The following is a 22,644-nucleotide window of genomic DNA, read 5'->3' on the forward strand; positions in this document are numbered from 1 at the left end:
TTGTTCCTTATACTGGCACGAAAGAATATATTCCAAATTTTTCATAGGTGTTCCGTTTTCTATCACTTGGTATAGTAGGGTATCATGTCTCAAGGTGACGATTTCTTGGGAGATTTGACAGAATTATTTTATTTTTTATGAGTTGAAGAATCGATTTCGTGATACCTATTGAGAGATTTGTCCGCATATAGAAGAAACTTATAATATGGAACCCTACTGCAACTCTCCTTATCCTTATAACTAGATTCCTTCATCTGCTCAGGAAATCTCAAAAATTCTGAATTGAAACAAATGAAATGTTTAGTGAAAAGCTGAACTAAATGGTGCAGAATGGTGCATGCGCTGAGCCTAGCTTCTTCACCATTGATAACTGACTCTACTAGTTGGAAGTTTCCATATAAGCTACAGGGCCTATATAGATGATTTGTGAAGGAAACACATTGGGATCACCGACTTCCATCAATATATTTTAGCAATTTTCGCTTCCAGATGATTCTTTTGTTCAGATATCAGATCATGATTAGTGGATACTCTTGTTTCATTCACAAAAGAATGGAAGAATGAAGAATTTCTCACAAAAAAATATTTTTTGAGAATAATAATATGGAAACTTCTTGCTTAAAACAACAGGGAAGAAAATTAAATGCACAGAAAATTTTAATTCTCGTTTCTTCAGTTTCCACGAGCTGTCTCAAACATTCAACTCAGAGATCAGAAAATTTATGAAATTTTGGCATAAATTGGTTCAAATATCCAAAAAATATATCCACAAATGCTGTTCCTGTTTTCATCATCGAAACCTGATCCAATAGTTTTATTATTATAAAACCCTCTTGACAATTTTAGATAGCGTCTTCCAGAATCGATTCAATCTTAAAAAGAATAAGCCTCTCTAAAATTCCGAAACGAACAATCAATCGACTAATGGATCCAGAACTACTAGGATCAGAAGAATCCTTTCCACGTTTTAAAATTTCTATGACTTTCGCTTTTCGGAACTCGGCCTGCAAATTACTAGAATTTAGAATGTTATTAAAAAAAATAACAACAAAGACTACGTATGACCAAGTCGTGATCTTTAAAACAACATAACTCTTCAACGGAGCTTTTCTGTGCATGACTCAATAGAAAATTTTCGTCTTACTCTGAGGTACTGAACCCATATCCGAATTTATGGTTGTATTCTGCTTTTCATCTGTAAGTTACAAATCTGTAGCGTACGATCAAAGAGTAACAGATCAAAGAAAAAACATATCAAAGAAGTAACAGATCAAAGAAGTAACAGATCAAAGAAGTAACAAATCAAAGAAGTAACAGATCAAAGAGTTGTTACTCTTTGGTATGATAGATCTGTCAGTTTCCGATTCACAGATTCGTAAATAATGCACTTCTGGAAATGTTTCTGTAATTATCTTCTTTACAGTGTTACTTTTGAACTACTTATCGTAAATAGTTACGGATTCCTGTAAGCTACAGATCACTAAAAACGTCAAGAATTGCAATTTTCCTGTAGGCTTATGAAAAGTTACAGATTGTCTTACAGATGGAAGCAGAATACCAACATTAGTCCCATTAATCCTGGATTGGCGATTCAATACGCGTGAGTATTTGCAGGTTCAGGTTCAACAACCCTACCTGTAATCCACAATAAACAAATTATGCGACAGAAGACGATTATTTATATGATTGCTTGATTAATTTAACGTCGATATAAACTGATAACGAATTGGTTATATTTTCATTCGTTCTGATACCGCATATTATCCCTAAAAGCAGGTAAACAACAATGCGGTTTAATTAAGATTAATCATTCAGCAGATGGCCCGTAATGAATCTTTTAATTATGTTATTGTATCGAATAACCTTCAAATACTATTATCGCGAATGCGAATCAAGCTCAACTAAATGGATATAAATGAGGGATGAACGGAGAGTAACTCGATTTTCCAGTTCATTTCGAGAGTGTCATCATGGGGTACAGTGTTGAGGGAAAAATCGCTTTGATAACCGGTGCTGCTAGTGGAATTGGTTTCGAGTATGCTATCGCGTTGCTCAGACACGGATTGAAGGTAATTTTTTTTTCGATCTATATAGGGTGAGTCTTTGACTCGTACAAATATTTCAACAGTAGATTCTGGAGGTTGAGTTCAGAAGAAGTACTTTTTTTCTTTACCATTTTTCCGATTCGGCCCTTTAAAATTTTCATAATGAGCTGTGCCACCAATAGAAAAACGAAATTACCTTCAGAATAACTAAGCTAAATCTGCGGATCTTCAAACAGGATTGTACTCAGCCAAAGTACCCAAATTTTTTGTAATGTGACAGATTGATCAAGAAGTTGGCAATAAGGGCTACCGCGTGTGAATTCGCCGCTAGATGTGCTAGTGTAGCGTGCGGTCCAAATCATAGACTCAACTATATGATTAATATTAAGTTTTTGGTCTCCATATATCTATAATACTTTTATTGATATTACGTGTTTAATGCTTTGAAAGAAGTGAAGCCAAATCATTGTGAGAAAGGGACTTACACACATGACGAACAAGATATTGATTAGTAACCAAATATTTATATATTCAGTTTCTCCAATATTATGATCTGTGAAATGACAAGTTCCCAAAAATCTTGCATTATTTTGTCTATGTTCAGGACCTCACTCTACAAAGGCGCCAACTGGTGAGCAAAAAAACGGTAGCCCCCATTGCTGCCTTATTTCAAGTTCCTCCTTAAGAACTCTGAAAGTTTTCATTCAAGGTATAGGTTTTACTCAGGTTACCACTCCTTTTTCTCTTTACGTAAAATCGACTGAACTGATGAAAAAATATATTTTTTATTCCACCATTTTGTTCGTGAGAATCCCATTAACTCAGGAAACATGGAATTTTGACCTTAGATATGGCTTAAAGTGGAAATTGTCAGCAAATCAGTATTCTCGGGATGCTAATGAACAGGGCGAGTACAAATATTTTGACTGTAGATTATTTAGGTGAAAAGAAACACTTTTTTCTGTAAAATTTTTTCCGATTCCGCCCTGATAAATAGATAAAGCCATTTCAATTTTTTTCATAATGAGCTGTGCCTTCAGAATAACTTGCTAAATCTGTGACACTACACATCTAAAGAGAGTTGTATTCAGTCAAAGTACACAATTTTTTATATTTCACAGATACTTTTTATTTTTTGAACATCAAATTATTCTCGAAAACGGCGCATTATACGATAAAATATGGATGTTTTCATTTTACAAAACGTTCGAATATTCATTAGATTGCTTACAATTCAGTTTCTAGATAAGGGTTCTTTGAAGTTTTGGTATTTTTAGGAACTAGCACAATTCTACTCGATGAACGGACAGTTCAATTTGAGGATTCTGCACTTTCTGTTATTAGTAGGTCGTAAAAAATTCAATTCAAGTGGATAAATCCTTCATAAATTGACACATGTAAATATTGAACGAAATTAATTCAGAAATGTTAAATTGCAATAATAAATTATATTTTTTGTAACGAAAGTTCACCTTCATCGAATTTTTTCCTTCTCAGTTTCATTTAGAATAATTTTTTATTCCAATTCAAAGTTCATACATCAATGACAACCCTAAAGTTAGCATTCCAAACCGATTTTATACATTTTTTAGTACTGAAAAACGATGTACTGTACTGTTAACTCAAAACTTCAGCTTCAATTCACCTGTCCTAGTTCTTCTCTTCCTATTTTAAGCATTGTTAGCTGATGCGAAAGCCCGTTCTGTCTGAGCTCTGTCCCTGGTGTGAGTACGATACTTGGCTGGTGCGAAGGCCGTTGAACGCAGAAAATGGAGGGGAGAACCGTCTCTCACTGCTGTCCCTTGTTTTCCGACCTTCGAATCTGTAATTCTTAAGGCTGAGTTCCAACTCCATTGTCTTGTCCACTAAGTGATACTCTTGGTTCTGGCTGGCAAACGAATCTATAACATCCGGGATGAAATCGAGATCGGATCTCCTTTTCTTCAAGTTCAATTCAATCTGCAGAATCACCACCTTCTCATTGCTATCTGTATATCATACCGAGAAAATCTTTTAGTTGTGTAGGAGTAGACTGTCTGCTAATTCGACCTATTATACTGTAATTTTCACTTGACTGATACTACCTAATTATATCCCTCTAAATCGGGGTTTTTGGAACTGTGTAATAGGAACGGACTATTGTATCATTATATCAAAACATTGAATAAATTTGTGAACTCGTATTTTGACTTTCGATAGACCGCTTACACCCTCAATAACAAGGAACCTTGTTTTATACTCGAAGCCTCGAAGTTTTCTATTTCCCTTCTCAAGAATGACTGGCATTCGATACATCCTGGGAAACTACATTGCAACATCCATGGATATAAAAATAAAAATCAACAAATGTTTTATTCTAAATGTATCCAACCATCATTACTTAAAATATCAATAAAAAAAACCATTTCGTTGAGGAAGAGTAGATGCTCTCCTATCTCGACAAAAATTAAACGAACTGATGAACCTTTTATTCAATTCTAGTAGTTGGTACCGTGTAGGAATATAGCTTGTGGTAGTTGTATTACTCTGACGTCAAATGAGACCAAAACTATGGTCAGCGTCTACTCTTCCTTGACGCCATGGTTTCTCTGCTGATACTTTGGTGGTTAAGATCGTAATATTTGTTGATATTTATAATAATTTAATATCTGAATTGATTTCTTTTACTGACAGAAGCTTTGAATTCAGTCAATACAGTTAAAAATGAAGCTCCACGAACCTCCGTTTGGGTTTTATCTCAACTGGCTCTAGTCTCTGTTCGTAGATGCCACACAATTTTGAAGAAAGACCATACAGATTAACGTTTCATCAGACAATTGAAGAATTTGTCGACCACCGTAGACCATCTTTGATAGGGGCACAATATACCTAAAAGTCGCTGTGAAATGTAACTCCCTTTCAAACTATGACTATCCTCGTAGGATGGCTTTCTGCCAGTGATTTCTCATCAATGAATCAATTTATTGATCACCATTGTTTTTTCTGATGAAGTCTGGTTTTATATATAAATGGTCAATCTCGGTTTCAATAGAGCACACACAGCTGCAGAATTCAAAGCTGCTCTCACAAATATTCTTTAGGATCGACTCATCGGCCTGTATATAGATTTTATTTATTTATTCATAAGGAAAACTAACAGGTAACCCAACACCCAAAACAGTGCTCACAATTTAACAATACAATAACATTAACAGCTCCTTATTCCTATAATAATCATAAGGAAAAATAAGGAAAAAATAACATATAAAGACACAGTAGGTGAAGCCCCTTAATAGGGAGATAAAAAAAACTTTTGTAGAAATTTTTTCAAGGTTTCCTCACTTTGGAAAAATACATCAATTCGAACCTTCAGATTATCAAAGTGACATGCAGCCTACTTGATGATAAATTTTTTTGAATACACGTTATAACCTCTCGTGGTTCTCCTTTCATGTATGTGTGCGAGTATTATTTGTGTGATATATAAAATCACATCCATTATTCTTTCTTATAGGGGGTAACAATAATCGATTCCGATTCGAAAAAAGGACCAGAAGCAGCTCAAAGTCTGAACGATCGGTATGGGAAAAAAGTGGCTCATTTTTGCCGAGCAGACGTCACTAAGGAGAATGAATTGAAGAGTAAGAACTTCTTTCTTTCAGTATCCTGTATTGTGAGCTTATAGTTTGACTCGAGATCTTCACGAAAGTCTATCGGTTTACATCTGATGAAATTCTTGTTCATCTTATCTTCAAATCAATCCAAAATAGATACTCCTTATTTTCAATTCCAACATGTCTACACTATTCATAATTTCAATGAAAATTGCCATGACCAATTCCATTATAGTCATGTTTTTTTCCTCAAAGGATCTGCTTAGGAAAGGGATTAGTTTCATATATCCTAACCCTGAATTTGCGACAAAGAACAAACGTTATCATTCAAACTTGTATAGCTTTTTTTTATGTTGAAGGGAGTAAGTGATTTTGTGTTTACTGTAATCTACCTGGGGGTTTTTACTTTTTCACCAAGTCACAAACATTTTCTGATCTGTTTACCACCATTGAGTAGGACGAGTAATCAGAATATTCTTGAGAATGTTTCTGCTCTTGACATTGACGTTGTATGCATGAATAACAATCACACATCATTTATGTAAGAAATAAAAACGCAAGTTGTATCGTGGGCGAAAGCTTTTATTTACAAAGTAAAATGGCGGACAGTTATCTCGCACGTGGTGGTGCTCTAACAAAGGATCAGGTAAAAAGCGTACCACCGGGCAAGGAAGTTCGGGTAATTCTCCCTTTGACCTATGCATAGAGAAAGCAGGTTACATAGAAGCACAGGGTGCACAGAGCATGGGTTCTATACTCTTATTCTTCCTTTGACATTCATCATCGGACATTTTCATTATATTATAAAGGGGGTCAAAATTAACATTTGCTAACATTTATGAAGATAAATGGTAATAACACATCAAAGTAGAATTTCAAAATTGGCTCCATCTGCAACGTTACAATCACTCCCTGTAGACTGTAGCATACGTCTATACGTTCTTTTTATAATCGATCACCTAGTTCCACATTACAACGAGATTATTTGTTGATAATTTTTTTTCAGGTGCCTTCGATACAGCATTCAATGTCTGGAAAACACTGGATATCGTCATAAATAATGCCGGTGTCATGAAAGATGGATCATGGGAATTGCAAATTGCGATCAATTGTGTGAGTATTAGTATGTAGTTATTTATTTCACGTAGATCGTCACATAGGGTTCATACACTGAATAGCTGCGGTTGCAATGCAAGGGAGAATATTGGAAAACAGGAGATGCTGCTGAGGAGAAGAGTTCCATTGTATCCGATTGTCTGTTGTTTGGGATTATAATCCATCTCTTTGTATTGAATACAAATTGAACGATTGGTATAGTGATGATATATTCTGGGGAAACCTACAGAATTCATCTTGAAATACTTTATAATGGATAGAGTAATGAAAATCACTAATCAAATCCTAATTTTTCTTGTTAGGTTCACTTTTCAGGACTGCTTTGCATTCAGTTCCATTCCATTTTGATTTCGTTCTTTGGCCTCGTCTCGTCTTTTGGGTTCTAGTCTCGTCTTGTCTCGAGTTTCGTGCCAGAGCCTCGTGCAAGTCTCGTAGTCTGGTCGTTTTTAGTCTAATATACCGCTACAAAATCACTACGTTCTTTACGTAGTGAGTCAAACACACATTTTTACATACGTTTATGGATAGGAGAATATACTAAAAACACCGCAGCCTGTCAAAAGTGGCCGCAAGTGATGTTTGATTTATTTATTTATTTATTTTATTTTATTTATTTTTTTATAGTTATCCAGTGGCGTACTATGATTTTTTCCAACGGGTTTATTTGGTGAGCTATAACATAAAGTTGTGTTTTCTCTTATGGAAACAGTCGTTAAAAATGAACTAGGTAAAATCGCCATTTTTTCCAGTTTCAGAAATATATTATGCATCATACGTTGCCCTCAGATTCGTTCAAATATTATGAAAAAAATATAGTTTCAATGTGAATTTTAATCACAGAATAATATGTCTCTTCGCATGGTTTAATTATTATTTTGCGTTTGAATACTTGATTCAATCGTCCATATGATATGTTCAAATGTTTTATTTTGGCGCATAAGGATAATCGGGTAGCATGTGTTGCATTATACATCTTTACCCCGAACGTAATGTTACCGAATGTTAGGTATTTCAAGAAATTGTCAAATAATTCAGCAATGTTCTTTCAAAAGCTACGTTCAGAGAAAGATTGGTTCAGTTATTATGGAAAATACAGTTTGTATTCATGTTAAATTAAAAATGAAAAGTATTATGTAAGCTGAATTATAAATACAGATCAAACCATGGAGGATTGAATAAAGTATTCAAACTCAAAATAATAATTAAACTATGCGTAGAGACATATTATTCTGTCGTTCAGCCTACTCAATCATTAAAAATTCACATACAAACTATATTTTTCATAATATCTGAACGAATCTGAGGGTGATGTATGATGTATGATATATTTCTGAAACAGGAAATTATGGCGATTCTTTCTCGGTCATTTTAAAGGACTGTTTCTTTAAGAAAAAAAATACAACTTCATGTTATACCTCAGCAAATATATGTGTTGGAAAAAATCATAGTACGCCACTGGATTGCTATCAAAAAAGTGTCCGTATAATGTTTTTATTTCAACATCCTGGCACAAACTGAAACGGAGGTAATAACCAAAGTTGAAATCGCCCAATTTCAATTTTGGGTTATAACTCGAAAACACAAGAATAATGCCAGTTGATGGCATTAATAGCTTCTCGAAAAAAGATATGAATGGCACATTCATTTTCCTCTATCTCGTTGGGTAAAAAAGTTGATGTTCAGGTATCGCCAATTTGGCCCACCCTGTATACGGATATTTGTGATATCATTTAATAGATAATTTTTTTTTTAATATAATGATATATGGCTGGATGTGAAATTATAGCCGAAAATAAATTTTTCAACAGATTAAAAACATGAGATATCCGGAATAAGGTAAGAGAGAGTTAGAGTACTCAACAGTGCAGCTTATTATTATTTATTTATTTATTATTCTTATATTATAATAACCACGTATTAGATCTCGTTGTACAAACGCTGTTGTTATTATTTATGTATTAACACTTCGTCGGACACAATGTCTCAAATAGATTCTAATAAGAACGTCATTTATAAATAGGTTCAAATAAATTCATATTGAAACATAAGAAAGCTTTTCTTAAACAATGACAATTTAAGAGACTGATTTTGAAGAAGCTGATATCCATTCTTGAAATTCAATGACTAATTAATAATATGTAATAAAAACTATTCTTTAAATATGGTATGCGTATATAGTATTTCATTTTGTAAGAAATAAGAAGTCACCAAAATTATCGACTTCATAAATACGCTATTTTCATTTTTACTTGATCAATAAAATATTTTTCATCATAAAATAAATCTCCTATTAATTTAAGTTTCTTTCCATAATATTCGCTACGTAATTATAATTTTGGAGTAGATGTAAAGTCATTCCTACTATTGCTTAACCGGCCGACTAAGAACCCTATTTATCGACGCATGCGCAATGGCTTTGAATACTCACATGGCGTACATTCGCCATCCTCATCTAACAAGTGGTGTTGCGCGTAAACTCTCTCTTACTTTACCCCGGATATCTCGCGTTTTTAACAGATGGCATACCTAATTTGCGGTGATTTTCTCACAGACAGCCATATATCATCATATTCGAAAACACCTTGCCATAAATTGATATCAAAAACGAGAAGGCAGACATTCTTGCTAAGCGGGGAGCCCGCTCAGCTTTTGTTGGTCCAGAACCAGCGCTTCCCATCTGTCATCTGTCAAGAACTTCTTTGGCTAGACAGAAAATTTTCCTCTGAATAGAGTACGAGAAGTGGTCTCTGGCAGTTGAGGCTTATCATTGAGAGACCGTCCTCTGTACCTGAGGTCAAAAAACTCCTCTCACTTGAGAGGAAACAGCTGATTCTGGTTACTGGAGCAATAACTGGCCATCTGTTTAATAAACACTTAAATGAAATGGAACTGACAGGCGGGAATCCACGCAGAAATGCTCAAGTTTGGCAGTGATAAGCTCATAAAACATATAACCTACATTATAGACCAATGTATAAATGGACATCCGGCTCCCCAAACTTGGAAAGAGGCTTATATCACTCCTATACACAAAAAAGGCGACAAAAAAATATGCAGTAACTATAGGGGCATATAAGTCACCAGTCTCATGAGTAGACTATATGGTAAAATTTTGAGAGACCTTATTGAGGAGGAGTATGAGGAATCCGAAGAGGAAGAACAGAGTGGCTTCAGAGCCGGACGATCCTGTACGGACAATGTATTCTGCCTCAAACAAGTGATAGAAAAGAGAAGTGCAAGAAACATGGAAACCCATATCACTTTTGTAGATCTTCAGAAGGCCTATGACACTGTCCCGTTATCTAGACTATGGCAAATCCTTAAACACTACAACAAGGTAGGAAAATTTCTAAAAAAGGAGTTCGCAGTAACAAAGGGATTGAGACAAGGCTGCTGCATTTCACCAACTCTTTTTAAAATTTATGTGGCAGCCTGCCTGAAAAGATGGAAAAGAAAGATACGAGGGATGGGGATAGAACTGAAGGATAATTATATTTATACCCTACAATTTGCAGACGATGAGGCGATTCTTGCTGGAGACCAAGAGGATATGAAGTATATGATACGTAAACTTGTGGAGGAGTACAATGAATGGGGCTTAACAGTCAACCTGGAGAAGACGAAGTACTTGAGAATAGGTGGTCCGCCTGGTTTTCTGGATCTTGAAAACGGGCATCGCATATCTGGCTGTCGGGACTATGTCTATTCGGGAGTACGATTCGACGAGAGCGGAACAGACATAGGAGAGATTGAAAATAGAATAACTTCCGCAAAAAAATGATAGGATGTCTCAACAGTGTGCTATGGAATGGAGAAATAACCAAAAGTAGAAAGTTTCAAATTTACGAGACCATGATCCAATCTTCACTCATATATGGTTCTGAAACCTAGAGAATTCCAGAAAAGTTGAAATCGAGAATAGAAGCTGTCGAGATGGACACGATAAGAAGATCGCTCAGAATTTCCAGAAGAGACCGGATAAGGAATGAAGAAGTGAAGACGAGAATGGGAATTGTGGGGACCACTTGGCAAGACATAGAGGTGAAACAGCTCACATGGTTCGGTCATGTTAAGGGGATGCAAGATAATCGTCTTCCTAAACAAGTTCTGGAATGGCAGCCACAGGGTCGACGAAAGAGAGGAAGACCTAAACTAGAATGGCAGAAGGCCATCGAAAAATCAATGAGTGCCAGACAATTAACACCAGAAGATTGCGGATTGCGACACCGATAGAAATTAGGCGTCGGACAACGTCGTAAGACGTTATAAACCGGCTTATATATATATATAACTGACAGGCTGTTCCCTGTGCCGCTGGTGCAGGAGCATTGATGAAACTGTTGAACATATTCTGTTCATCTGCAGCAGCCATGAAGAGTTAACCTAGGAAATATAACACCCACGAGTTCTATTCGAAAGGTACTCCTCTCTGTCTCAGGGTTTGAGTCTCTTCATCTACAAGTGGATGAACAATGGGTCACTAGACCTCAGTTCAGGACATTGGGGAGGCAAGGTCAGCGAAGGCTGGGCTCCTGGTCACTCGAGAATGAAGAGACCAATATACACTGTAATGATCTCCAGTTTTCTGAGGAAAAATTGGAGTTCATTTTAGTGCATTCCTTTCATTTCATATTTCCGCCTTTGAAAATATTTCAATTCTTAAATATTCAGTACATTCATTCCGGTAGGCAGAGTAAATGTAAAAAACCGTTTAACTGTGTTTAACGTTGTTTTTCTGGCATGCCGTTGAAGATTTCGACGTTTTTCTGATGTTGATATGCGATAAACCGGAGCTGACGACGTTTTTCACTCTTGTCGCATTCTGGAATTTTCAGATTTTAACGTGTGGGGGGATTTGCCTATAAAAGCAGATTTTCCCCCACGACGGTCACTTTTGACTTTTTTTCTGCTCTTTTACTTCAGTCTATTTAGTTAGTTTACGCACCGTACTTTTATGCGATTCGACTTTAATTGTGTGCACGACAAGCCGTTCAACAAATTTATAAATAATTTTGTGTTGCGAGTATTAGTGCTCTTAGGAATTAATTTTTAGTTTTCGTTTGTTTTCCCCGAGTGCCTGAAATAAAGGAGGTAGGTCCCCGTCTTTACCGTTCAGTTTATTAATTAGATCTACACCGGTTACTTCTTTGACACTGCTGTACTGTATCGCTTTCTGTTATATTTTATCGTAGTTTACCCTGTTTCGCGAGTCTGACTTTTCCCTTCGCTATCAGTCATGGCGCGTAAGCCCTTGGGGTACTGAAGGAACTCCGCGTCATAAGTGTTGAATACGAAATCTCTTCTTTTCTATCAGTCATGGCGCGTAAGCCCTTGGGGTAGAGAATAAGAGATACCGCTCGTCGTCAGTGAAATCCCGTAGTTGCGCTAAAAATAGACCTTTTCTTCGCTATCACTCATGGACGGTTAGCCCTTGGGGTAGCGAATAAAAGTCTCGAATAGATCCGCCCTGGTTGTGTTTCTTTTTATTGGAGAAATACAATTAATTACATCCCGATACCGTATAGCAAGTCATTCCACTTCGCGAGGTCATCCTTAGTATTCATTTCGTCAGTTCTGGTTGGCGCATTTTATTGAACAACCTTTGATTTTTCACTGCACCCGGTATAAACCTTATAAAGTGCTCGCTGATAGATTCGCTCATATTTCTTACCTACACATATTTCCGTTGTTTATATAATCAGTTTCCGAAGGTGTGAATAAACTGGTACATAATTTGATTTTGACTACTTCGTTATCGCTACCACCCTAGATAACAGCGAACTCTGTCTCCGACTAGCAGCTACTCTGGTAGGTTTGCTATTCTTCCTAGTGAAAAGAATAGCTGGCGCTCGAGATTAGTTTTCTCCGAGGTAACCACGTTACAACACCTGCCAAAAAAGGACTCAAAACTCCTTTCAGAATGTTTCAGTGGTTCTATGGCACTCTATGAGGATGTGTCTAGCAGAAAACGATGAGTGCATGAAGACTCTATAAGGAAGAGGATCAAAGTCCATAATCAGATACCCACGTGACTTAATTCCTCGCCAATGCTGGACAATGCAAGAAATTCATTGGACCAGAAAGTTGTGAAAATGAGGAAGTAACCTCCTTGAAGCCATTCCAGATACTGAAGTTCATTAGAGCTCCAGAACTGGAGGGCGAACGTTATAGACTACGTTATGGCGAGGCACAATAAACCTCAAGGTTGCAGTGCAATAAAACCACCCTGAGATATAAAAATTGCAATTCAGCCGTTTGATGCATTTCACTCGAACAGTCCCCGTCTATATTTCCGGATAGAAATAAATCCTGTTTTTCCGACGGATGATTGTCCATAACCGTTCGAAAGCTGCCTCATACCTTCCAGATGACCTCGACACGGAAACGTTCGGAGGGCAGGAACAGATCGGTGCGGCTCGTGGCTACGTTCCTGTTAAATTACTTCGAACAAATTGAACGAATTTCCAGGTGAAACGAGAGCTCGGAAAATTGCCGCTTAGAATAATTCAGTCTCGGGTCTCGCAAAGCCGCCGCCGGCAGCGTCCGTTCGAAAAACATATTTGGACAGGATTTCGCGTTGCATAGCCTACAGGGGTATCAATTATTAGGACTATATTTATTCGTACTGTCAGCAGAACGTCCCAGAATTGATATGCAGGGACTAATAAAATCATTCATTATTCGTCCCACATATACAGGGTGGCCATTTGAAAACGAAACAGACGAGATTACAGACGAAATAAATTTTTTCGATAGAAATGCTCGGACAGGTCGATTTCTGTTTCGAGGGGGACAACTTAAATGTAGGTTACGGACGCATAGCGCTTCAACCCTTGCTACTACAACCCTCACCCCCAATTTTTGAATAGGGAAGATGGGGTGAGTGACACCTCATTTGAAAGGTATTTTTATACTGATTTCAGCACAGTAATTGTTTTTTCATTTTATGCAGTAGTTCTCGAAATATTCTTAACTAAGTATTTAGCTCCTTCGCAATACGCTTTGTTTGTTCGACATCTTGATTAAAGATTTCTATGTCATTGGATTGGTGGAAGGAAGCCACAGTCATGGTTTTGTTGAAGCTCAAAATGTCGATTTTTCACAAAAAAATACTACGAGTGCTATGAAAACACCACTTCATTTTCAAATACTTAGTTAAGAATATTTCAAGAACTAATGCATAAAATGAAAAAACAATTACTGTGTTGAAATCAGTATAAAAATACCTTTCGAATGAGGTATCACTTACCCCATCTTCCCTATTCAAAAATTGGGGGTGAGGGTTGTAGTAGCAAGGGTTGAAGCGCTATGCGTCAGTAACCTACATCTCAAGTTGTTCCCCTCGAAACAGAAATCGACCTGTCCGAGCATTTCTATCGAAAAAATTTATTTTGTCTGTAATCTCGTCTGTTTCGTTTTCAAATGGCCACCCTGTATAACATGTTTGTTGTATAAATGAGGCAACTTCTGGAGCGCATTTTGCCCATAAAATGAAGATGAACTTCCGTTGGAAAACTGCAGCTTCAGTTACTTCTTGTACAGGATGGGCAAAATTGGTGATACCTGAATTACAACTTTTTAACCCAACGAGATAGAGAAAAATGAATGTGCCATGCATGGCGTCTTTTTTCGAGAAACTAATAATGCCATCAACTGCATTACTCAATCTTCTTTTGTTTTCGAGTTATAGGCCAAAATTAAAATTTGGGCGATTTTAACTTTGGTCATTATCTCTGCTTCTGTTTGAGCTAGGATGTTGAAATGAAAACATTATGGAGACAATTTTTAGATAGCAATCCAGTGACGTTCTATGATTTTATCCAATAGGCTTATTTCCGATTCTTTCTAACGGTTTCATAGTCCAACCAAAAGTTTTTAGTTGTAAAGCTTCCTTTAACCCTACTAAAAATGACACTTAAGAAAGCATTAAGCTAAAAATGACTTTAAATTTGATTATGAAATTGGACGTAAGTCATGTGGAACTACTAGTTGGGGAGCAGACGATGCTAAATCGGAATTTAGTCGAGCGTCGTGGAGACCTAGTGGATTTTGAAGATTAGATGGTAGAAAGAAAAAAGGTTTCCTGATGTATAAACTTTCAGCGGTGGGGAAAGCGTCTGCAGGGTCTCAAAGATGTAAAAAAAATCGTCAGGTGTACATACTCGAGCGTGTCAGATTAAGATAGTGTATATGCCCTACGTGTCTCTGATAATGAATTCATGCTTATCTGATAGTTCGCGCGGTGGGACTGACCGTACGGAAGAGTTGAAAATGGTAAGAAAAAAATTCCAGCGTGTCAGATTTTTGAAGGATATGTTAATTAGACCCAAGAGGAAGCTACTTTTCAAGGCACTGACAATTTTGACGTGACGCAAGGTCACAGCGGTCCTTTGAAATTGTAAAAAAAAATCGTTACTTGTACATACTCGAGCGTGTTAGATTTTCATACAGATGGTTAATCTCGGTGTTGTAAACGTATTGACCCATTAATCTGACACTAATCAGGGGGGTTTTCCCAAGCTGACACTTTGAAGATGATAAAAAAAATTTTTTTTTCGAATATTTTCCTGCCTGTACCTCTAATCGTTTTTGTTATCATTATGAAAGTTGAAGATAATATAATTCTACACAAGTTTTGTCTGTAGCAATTTTACATACTCTTAACCATTCTTGAGTTAGAATACGATAAGGGCGAGAAGCTTAGCCACACATGCGAAAGGGCAAGGTCAATGTAGAATCCCAGTTTGATCTACATTCATCCAATTGTCAAAAGGACAAGGTATTTCTATGACGACAATTTCGAAATTAGTCACGAAAATTTTAGTGTTGTCTGTGACTGAACCTTAGAATGTACTATTTTAACGAGTGAATTTTCGCTTCAGCATGTATCGCTAAACACCTTGCAGAAGTCGCCATATATCTCAAAAACGTTTGAACGTACAAAAAATTGCTTGAGACAAAATTTGTAGAAAATGTTATGCTTTACAACTTTCATAATAATTGTGAGAAAGATTTAAAGCCCAGGGAAGGAGATAATTCAAAAAAACTGATTTTTGTGACCTTTATGGCTAATTTTTATTGTTTCGGCTTGCTATAACTGTCAGATTATATTTTTTCCGCTATTCTTGAATCATTAGCTTCAAAAAAAGAAAAAACGTCACCGCGCTCGAGAATGTACACGTGACGTTTTTTTTTTTGCAACTTTGGCGCCCTCCCACACATTTTCGTCGCGTTTTAATTGTCAGATTAAGACAATATATACTTTTGAACATGTAATTAACCACATTTTATCTGAATCTGACACGCTCGAGTATGTACAATGATCGTATGTTTTTTACTATTGTGACAGTCCTAGACAATTTCCCCTATATACAGGTCTAATTTTTGGTAAAGGTAATCTACAGGATTCAAGGTATCCATTATATTAATCTGACACGCTCGAGTAAATCGCGAATTTCTCTCTTCGGCTCCCCAACTATACTGTTTTCATAGGAAAATACAAAACTTCATGGTGTAGCTCAGCAAATAAACCTTTTGAAAAAATCATAGTAGGCCACTGGATTGCTATGAAAAAAGTGGCTGTATAATGCAATTTTGGCCTTCAATTCGAGAACAAAAGAAGAAAGAGTAATGCAGTTTATAGCATTTCTTGAAAAAAGACGACTATAAAATGTGCCTTTCATTTACCTCTCTCTCTTTGGTTTAAAAAGTTGTAGTTGAGGTATCAATAATTTTGCCCATATTGTACAAGTTACCTCCAGGAAAACCTTATATATATAAATATAATGTGCCTTTAAAAATATCTTGCCAGATCTTTGAACAATGTTTAGCAAGGGACGTTGAGTAATTTTATAAAATACAAATCCTCAAAAATTTGGTGATACATCGAAGATATATGTTCAAAGTATTGATTAAGTGATAAGACGAAGAATTTTGGAACACCGTGTATACCACAAACCAAGTTTTTTCCACAGATAGCTCATCCTAGAATTTCAGTGACTTATTTTTGAAATTTCAGCTCGCTTTAATTTGAAATACCTTTTCTATGCCTTTTATTTCATTGGATCCATGATATTTTGGCATTTTTTTGTGAAAAACCGTTAATATCTCCGAAAATATCAGGAATAGGGATAGTAAAGTACTTGACCAAAATACTTAGATAGGGATAGAGAAGAGAAAAAATTATAATGAATAGGGTGTCTCGTTTGAAATAACCAAGCTTGTAGTATTTTTCCGTGGAAGCGGCAACGTGGCAACATTGAAAATATTTTAGTCAAATAGATCAAAAGCGTAAACCCTAATTTACTCAAATTTTCAGAAAAATTCAATGATCCATTCTTCGTAAAAGTCTAATGAGTCAATTACTGTGGAACAGCCTGTATATACATTATGATCCCCAATTGGTGTTTAACATCATAATAATTCTTATTTGAGTAATAGCAGCAATGACTAAATTGTTTTACATTTATAACTTTTTTTGAAAAAAGTAACTTTCTTTTTTTTTCACAGAATGCTGTTGTAACTGGTTCCCTCTTAGCCCTTGAACGTATGGGTAAACATCGTGGGGGTAACGGAGGCATAGTGGTGAACATCGCATCAATTCTAGGTCTCCAAGAGCTTTCGGGATGTCCCGTCTACGTCGGAACCAAACATTTCGTATTGGGAATGACAAGGTCTTTCGGACAACCCTATTTCTATGATAAGACTGGGGTGAAATTCTTAACAATGTGTCCAGGCGTCACCGATACTCCTCTTATAACAGAGGCGTCTTTGTTCGCTCTGACCAATTATGAAGGGTTGGGTAAACTGCTAGCAGAGCAACTTGCGTCTTTACCCCAACAAGAGTGAGTATATGTTAGAAATCAACAAATTCAACCACATAATAGGTTTCCATGTTCACTTTTCGCTATTTTTCTGCAGAATTAGAAGGAAAAAATGAGTCTGGCTGAAAGTTCAAACCTCAGATCTCCACGTGAAAGGAAGTGTCTCCAATAAATGTACGCTGAATATTTGCATACTGGGGTTTTCTACTATAAACTTTATGCCTGAAATCATTACAAACCTCTGAAGCCTGTACCGTTGATACCGAAATTTTTTTCTACCAGAGCGTAGAAATTCAATTGAATCAGTTAATTGGAGGCTATTCGATTGAACACAATCAATCAGAACAAAATTATGCTGAAAATACAGAGTGTATTTGGAGATGATGCTTTTTTCAACAGAAGGTAGAACTGGTCAAAATGAAGCGTTTCACCAAAAATCACCTATACAAAACTCAGAATGACAAAGTTGAAAACAAAATTGAAAATGATTACTGAAATAGATCCCTAGACCGTTTGTTAGCTGAATTATCGCAAAGCAGTGGGAAAAAACTTATCTCCTGAATCAACCATGTGGTTTCGTTTAGGATATTGGCTCGTTCGATATTTACGTGGTGATGAAAATAAAAACTTAGGATTGCTGAATTGTTCTCATTATTTTTTAGTAACTCAGGCGATTTTATGAAATGGCTTATTTGGATACCAACTGACAGAAGAGACTTGGGACACAAGTGTAAAAAATAGAGTAATACTTCAAAATCTCACCAATTAAATTCGTCTAAATTATTAACGAATTTTTAACAATGGGCATCACAACCTTCGTGTTCGAACATTCCAACAATCGTCGTAAAAATTTGATTAAATGGAGGAACATCATATAATTTTTTTCCACCAAACTAACATGAGCACTTTCAAGAAACTTCCTCGATTTTCTACATTTTTTTTCATCCTAAATTATGATTCTCTCAAAAGTGACGTAGTGATGCATCTAATCCGATGAACTTGGTATTGAACCAATCATTGTCCAGCCATATGTTTATGTTTTGTTTCTTTTTTTGCGATGGCTATAATTTATATAGACAATTTTTGGTTAAACGACTTATTTTGATGAGTTCTACCTTCTGTCAAAAAAAAAAAACCTCACCTTTGAAAATACCCTGTATATCCTATGGTGAGAGGTCTAAGAAAGCTACGATCAAAACCATATGAAACCTAACAAGTATGCTGTTACAAGAAAAATATTATAAAGAATATTATTATTGACCCATCCATGTCTTGTATTTCAATAAGCGCGAGTTGTCCACTATTCTATACGATAAGAACTGCAATCGGATCTCTGTTAAAACAAACAAAGTTGAGCACCATTTACTTCAACAGAAACAACCAAAATTTCAGGGAGAGATCTTACAGCTTACTCCCAACATGCAAATTTTCAGAACAAAAGTCTGATAAGTTCTCTATAAACTTGTGCCATACACCCTGTATAAGGAGATTCACCACTATGGCAGACATTCATGGAAAACTAATAACAATTTCGAAGTAAAAATTTACATCTTTTGCTTTTCAATACAGAACTTTCTCACTAAATTATTTTCAGACCGATGTGCCATTTCTGTTTCACTTGTTTCCTATACCATTTTTTCCGATTCGGCCCTGATAAAAATAAAAAGTCATTTTGAGTTTTCATAATGAGCTGTGCCACTCCTGAAAAAAACAAAATTACCTTTCGAATAACTAGCTAAATCTGTGACTCTGCATATCTGTAGATCTTTTACAGAGTTGTACTCAGCAAATATAAGAAATACTTTTATTTTACAGAACGTTCAAATATTCATTGGATAGCGTCCAACTTAGTTTCAAGGGTTGGGTTCTTTGAATTTTTGGTATGTTCATGGTATTTCAATGGTTATAATGAGAAAACTGGGAGACGTGGGTAATATCTTGTGTTCGAAAAAGATTCATCAAATGAATGGAAAACTATATCTCGAAATTCATTTCATTCGATAAGACTGTTTGTGAGAACCAATAAAAAAAAATTTTTTGTGGTTTTTCAACTGGTTATACCTATTAAACCGAGTCGATTCGGAAAAAATGGTAAGAAAAAAAAGTGTTTCTTTGGACCCCAAGAATCTACTCTTAAAATATTTTCATGAGTCTTCACATAGTGTTCTCAAAGGTGAGGATTTTTTTTACAGAAGGTAGAAATCATCAAAATAAGTCGTTTCACCTAAAATTGTCTATATATAATATCCAAGATGGCTGAGATAAGACCTTTAGAAATTCGTCAAAATTCAATTGAATTTCAAGTACGAGACTATGGAAGGTGACTCCGGCATCGCAAAAACTAAACATATGGCTGAACAACGAATGGTTCATCTGATGAAGACATCAAGTCACTTGGGATAATAATAATTGTTGTATCCTGCAATTTAGGGTGAAGAAAAAATGTAGAAGTTTCTACTTATCTTCTACTTATTTTAGTTGCTATGATGTTTCCTCATTTCATCCCATTTTTACTACGATTGTTGAAATGTTCGAACAAGAAGATTGTGATGCCCATTGTGAAAAAATTCGTGTATAATTTAGACGAATTTTATTAGTGAGATTTTAAAGTAATATTTTTTTTTTGTCACAGTTGTGTCCTAAGGTCTCTTCTGTCAGTTGGTATCGAAATAAGCCACTTCATAAAATCTTGTAAGTTACTAAAAAATAGTGAGAACAATTCGGCATTCCTAAGTTTCTATTTTCATTATCACGTTAATATCGAACGGGCCAATATCCTAAACGAAACTACATGGTCCAATCAGGTTTTTTCCCACTGTTTTGCGATAATTTTTTTTTTTTCAACTTTGTCATTTTGAAAGTTTTGTATAGGTGATTTTTGGTGAAACACTTCATTTTGACCAGTTTTACCTTCTGTTAAGCCTCCCTTTTAAATACATTTTGTATAAAAAGGAAAACAATCGATATTTCAGAAAAGTACGGGTAATCCGCACACTATATCAGCTAGTTACTAGAAATCCCAACAGAACCAATTGGATTAGATTTGCCAGCATTAGGTTGATTTGAATTTATCGGCCTCTAATCTGATAATTGTTATAGATTCTAAGTAGAAGCGGTTGTTCGACCCTTCTCTGACATTATTCGCTGGATAATACTCGTAAGATAAATCCAAATGATTCAGCGTCTTGACCTCATGACCCTTGTTGATCTCATTTATATGGAGTGATGATTTTGAGACATCTACATAAATGAATCAGGACCTACCGAGAAATAATAGCTATTTATGTATACTTCATTCAAATTTATTTTAGCAGTCGGTTGGCCATGAAATTATTTTCTCAAGTTTTTGTAACTAGAACGAAGTTAGGTTGACACTCATGAAATGTCGTTAATGTCATAACGCCGTTGCCACAACTAATATCAATTTTTATTACGAAAATTCGAAAATGCCGAAAGTGATTGAAAAAAGAGACAGGGTTTCAGGAAGTGCTATTTAGAAATCAGGTCCGCTCATTCAAATAGTTATACCCTGATATTATATAAAATCCACAATACTTCAGACGGTAGCGAACATATTCAATGTAAGAGAATTTATATAATGTTTCATCTGAATCTAAACGAGTTATATTTCAGCTGAATTTTTCCACAATCAGAAAGATTGTGAATGAAGAGGATGACAAAGAATTTCCTTCTATTGGGAGACCCGAAAAAGTGGTGGCATTTCAGAATTTTATGTTTGAGTGAATTAATGCGAGAAGTTAACTACAGGATTTTCGATAAATGTCATCGGAGAATGATTTCCCTAAAATGGATTTTTCTGTTTTTCATTTGACTTGTCCTATACAATGTAAATGTCTTAAGGTACTAATAAATACCTAATTATTATAATTACATCAATGTATTAAGATGAATAGCCACAAATACGCGCAAGTTGCCCTGTTACTGTTTATTCATGTGAAATTTTTGTTCAACGGTGAAGTTGCATCATAACTTGAAACCTCCTTCAACTCCTTTTACTTATATTGATGCAAGATGATTTTTATTGAAAAATTTAACATTCTTGTAATTATCTGTTAATTCCTTCGAGAGATACCCATTGCCAACCACTGCATCATATGCATTTCATCTTCGGGTTAATATTTTTGAAATCTACAAATGATGTAAGCCAAAGAAGATAACGAACATTAACTCTCCTCAAGCTAGTGCATATTATGATATTATACTGATCTCTTGTATTTTCCATGCAAATAACTGGATTTGGTATGCCTCCAATCAGTTTGTATAAACTTCAATTATGTTCGTCAGATATTTTCCGAAGAGATTCGACATTGTGATAAAATACGTAATAACAGAAACTTTAACGTAGAACGGGCAACATAGCGTTGATTTAAAACCCAAAAATGTTTTGACAAGCTTCATAACCCCACATTTTCGTACTATACAGAGTGAAATGTGTCAAATTTCCATGGCCAACCGACTGCTAAAATAAAGTTGAATGAAGTATAGTCAGTTACGAATTGCCTAATTTTGAGTAAAGCGTGAAATTTCTAAGGTCCCTACTTATGACCCACTCTTTTTAGGCTAGCAGGAAACAGTGCCTACCGCTCTATTGTCTTTTCAATATGTAGTGCATAAATTGTCACAAATTTCCAGTCAATTTTTTCCTTGGGGCGACCACCCCTTCCACGAGCATTATAAAAGAGTACAACTCGATTAAATTATTGTGTCATAACCCCCTAAACAAATATTCCGTAAGTTTTTTTATGCGCCATGTTCTGTTTTTTTTTTCTACTTAGTAGAATGAGCAGTTTGAATTTGAGAAAATTTTCAACTTCTCATAATAACATCTATAATATTTCAGACCAGAGTACGTAGCAAAAGGAATGTACCATTTGATCACTCATGGAGAAAATGGAAGTGTTTGGGTTTGTGAAGGTAGAGAACCCATCTATGAGGTGAATATACCAGACAGGCTAACACTACGGAAGAACTAAGCAGATGTTTTCGATGGATGCATCAATGGATTCACCAATGTATTCTGCAGGAGATTTTTATTACTGAAAAAGT

General features: G+C 35.7%; 2 protein-coding genes across 6 annotated transcripts in view; one reads left to right on the top strand and one right to left on the bottom strand.

Annotated features, from left to right (window-relative positions):
- Positions 1 to 22,644, bottom strand: part of LOC123308282 (potassium/sodium hyperpolarization-activated cyclic nucleotide-gated channel 2) — a 364,375-nt gene that overhangs the window by 74,406 nt on the left and 267,325 nt on the right. The window lies entirely within an intron of this gene.
- LOC123308283 (15-hydroxyprostaglandin dehydrogenase [NAD(+)]-like) lies at positions 1,913 to 22,633 on the top strand. Its single transcript, XM_044890880.1, has 5 exons — positions 1,913 to 2,069; positions 5,539 to 5,665; positions 6,645 to 6,751; positions 17,264 to 17,598; positions 22,439 to 22,633. The coding sequence occupies exons 1-5, from the start codon at positions 1,971 to 1,973 to the stop codon at positions 22,569 to 22,571; spliced, it is 801 nt and encodes a 266-aa protein (XP_044746815.1). The 5' UTR covers positions 1,913 to 1,970; the 3' UTR covers positions 22,572 to 22,633.

The sequence above is a fragment of the Coccinella septempunctata genome, chromosome 2 (assembly GCF_907165205.1).
Source record: "Coccinella septempunctata chromosome 2, icCocSept1.1, whole genome shotgun sequence".
Lineage (NCBI taxonomy): Eukaryota > Metazoa > Arthropoda > Insecta > Coleoptera > Coccinellidae > Coccinella > Coccinella septempunctata.

Excerpts from the sequence above, each read along its gene's own strand:
- LOC123308283 (XM_044890880.1), top strand. The coding sequence starts at position 1,971 with ATGGGGTACAGTGTTGAGGGAAAAATCGCTTTGATAACCGGTGCTGCT. Across the intron at positions 2,070-5,538 it reads TGCTCAGACACGGATTGAAG|GGGGTAACAATAATCGATTC; the intron begins GTAATTTTTTTT and ends TCTTTCTTATAG. Across the intron at positions 17,599-22,438 it reads GCGTCTTTACCCCAACAAGA|ACCAGAGTACGTAGCAAAAG; the intron begins GTGAGTATATGT and ends ATAATATTTCAG.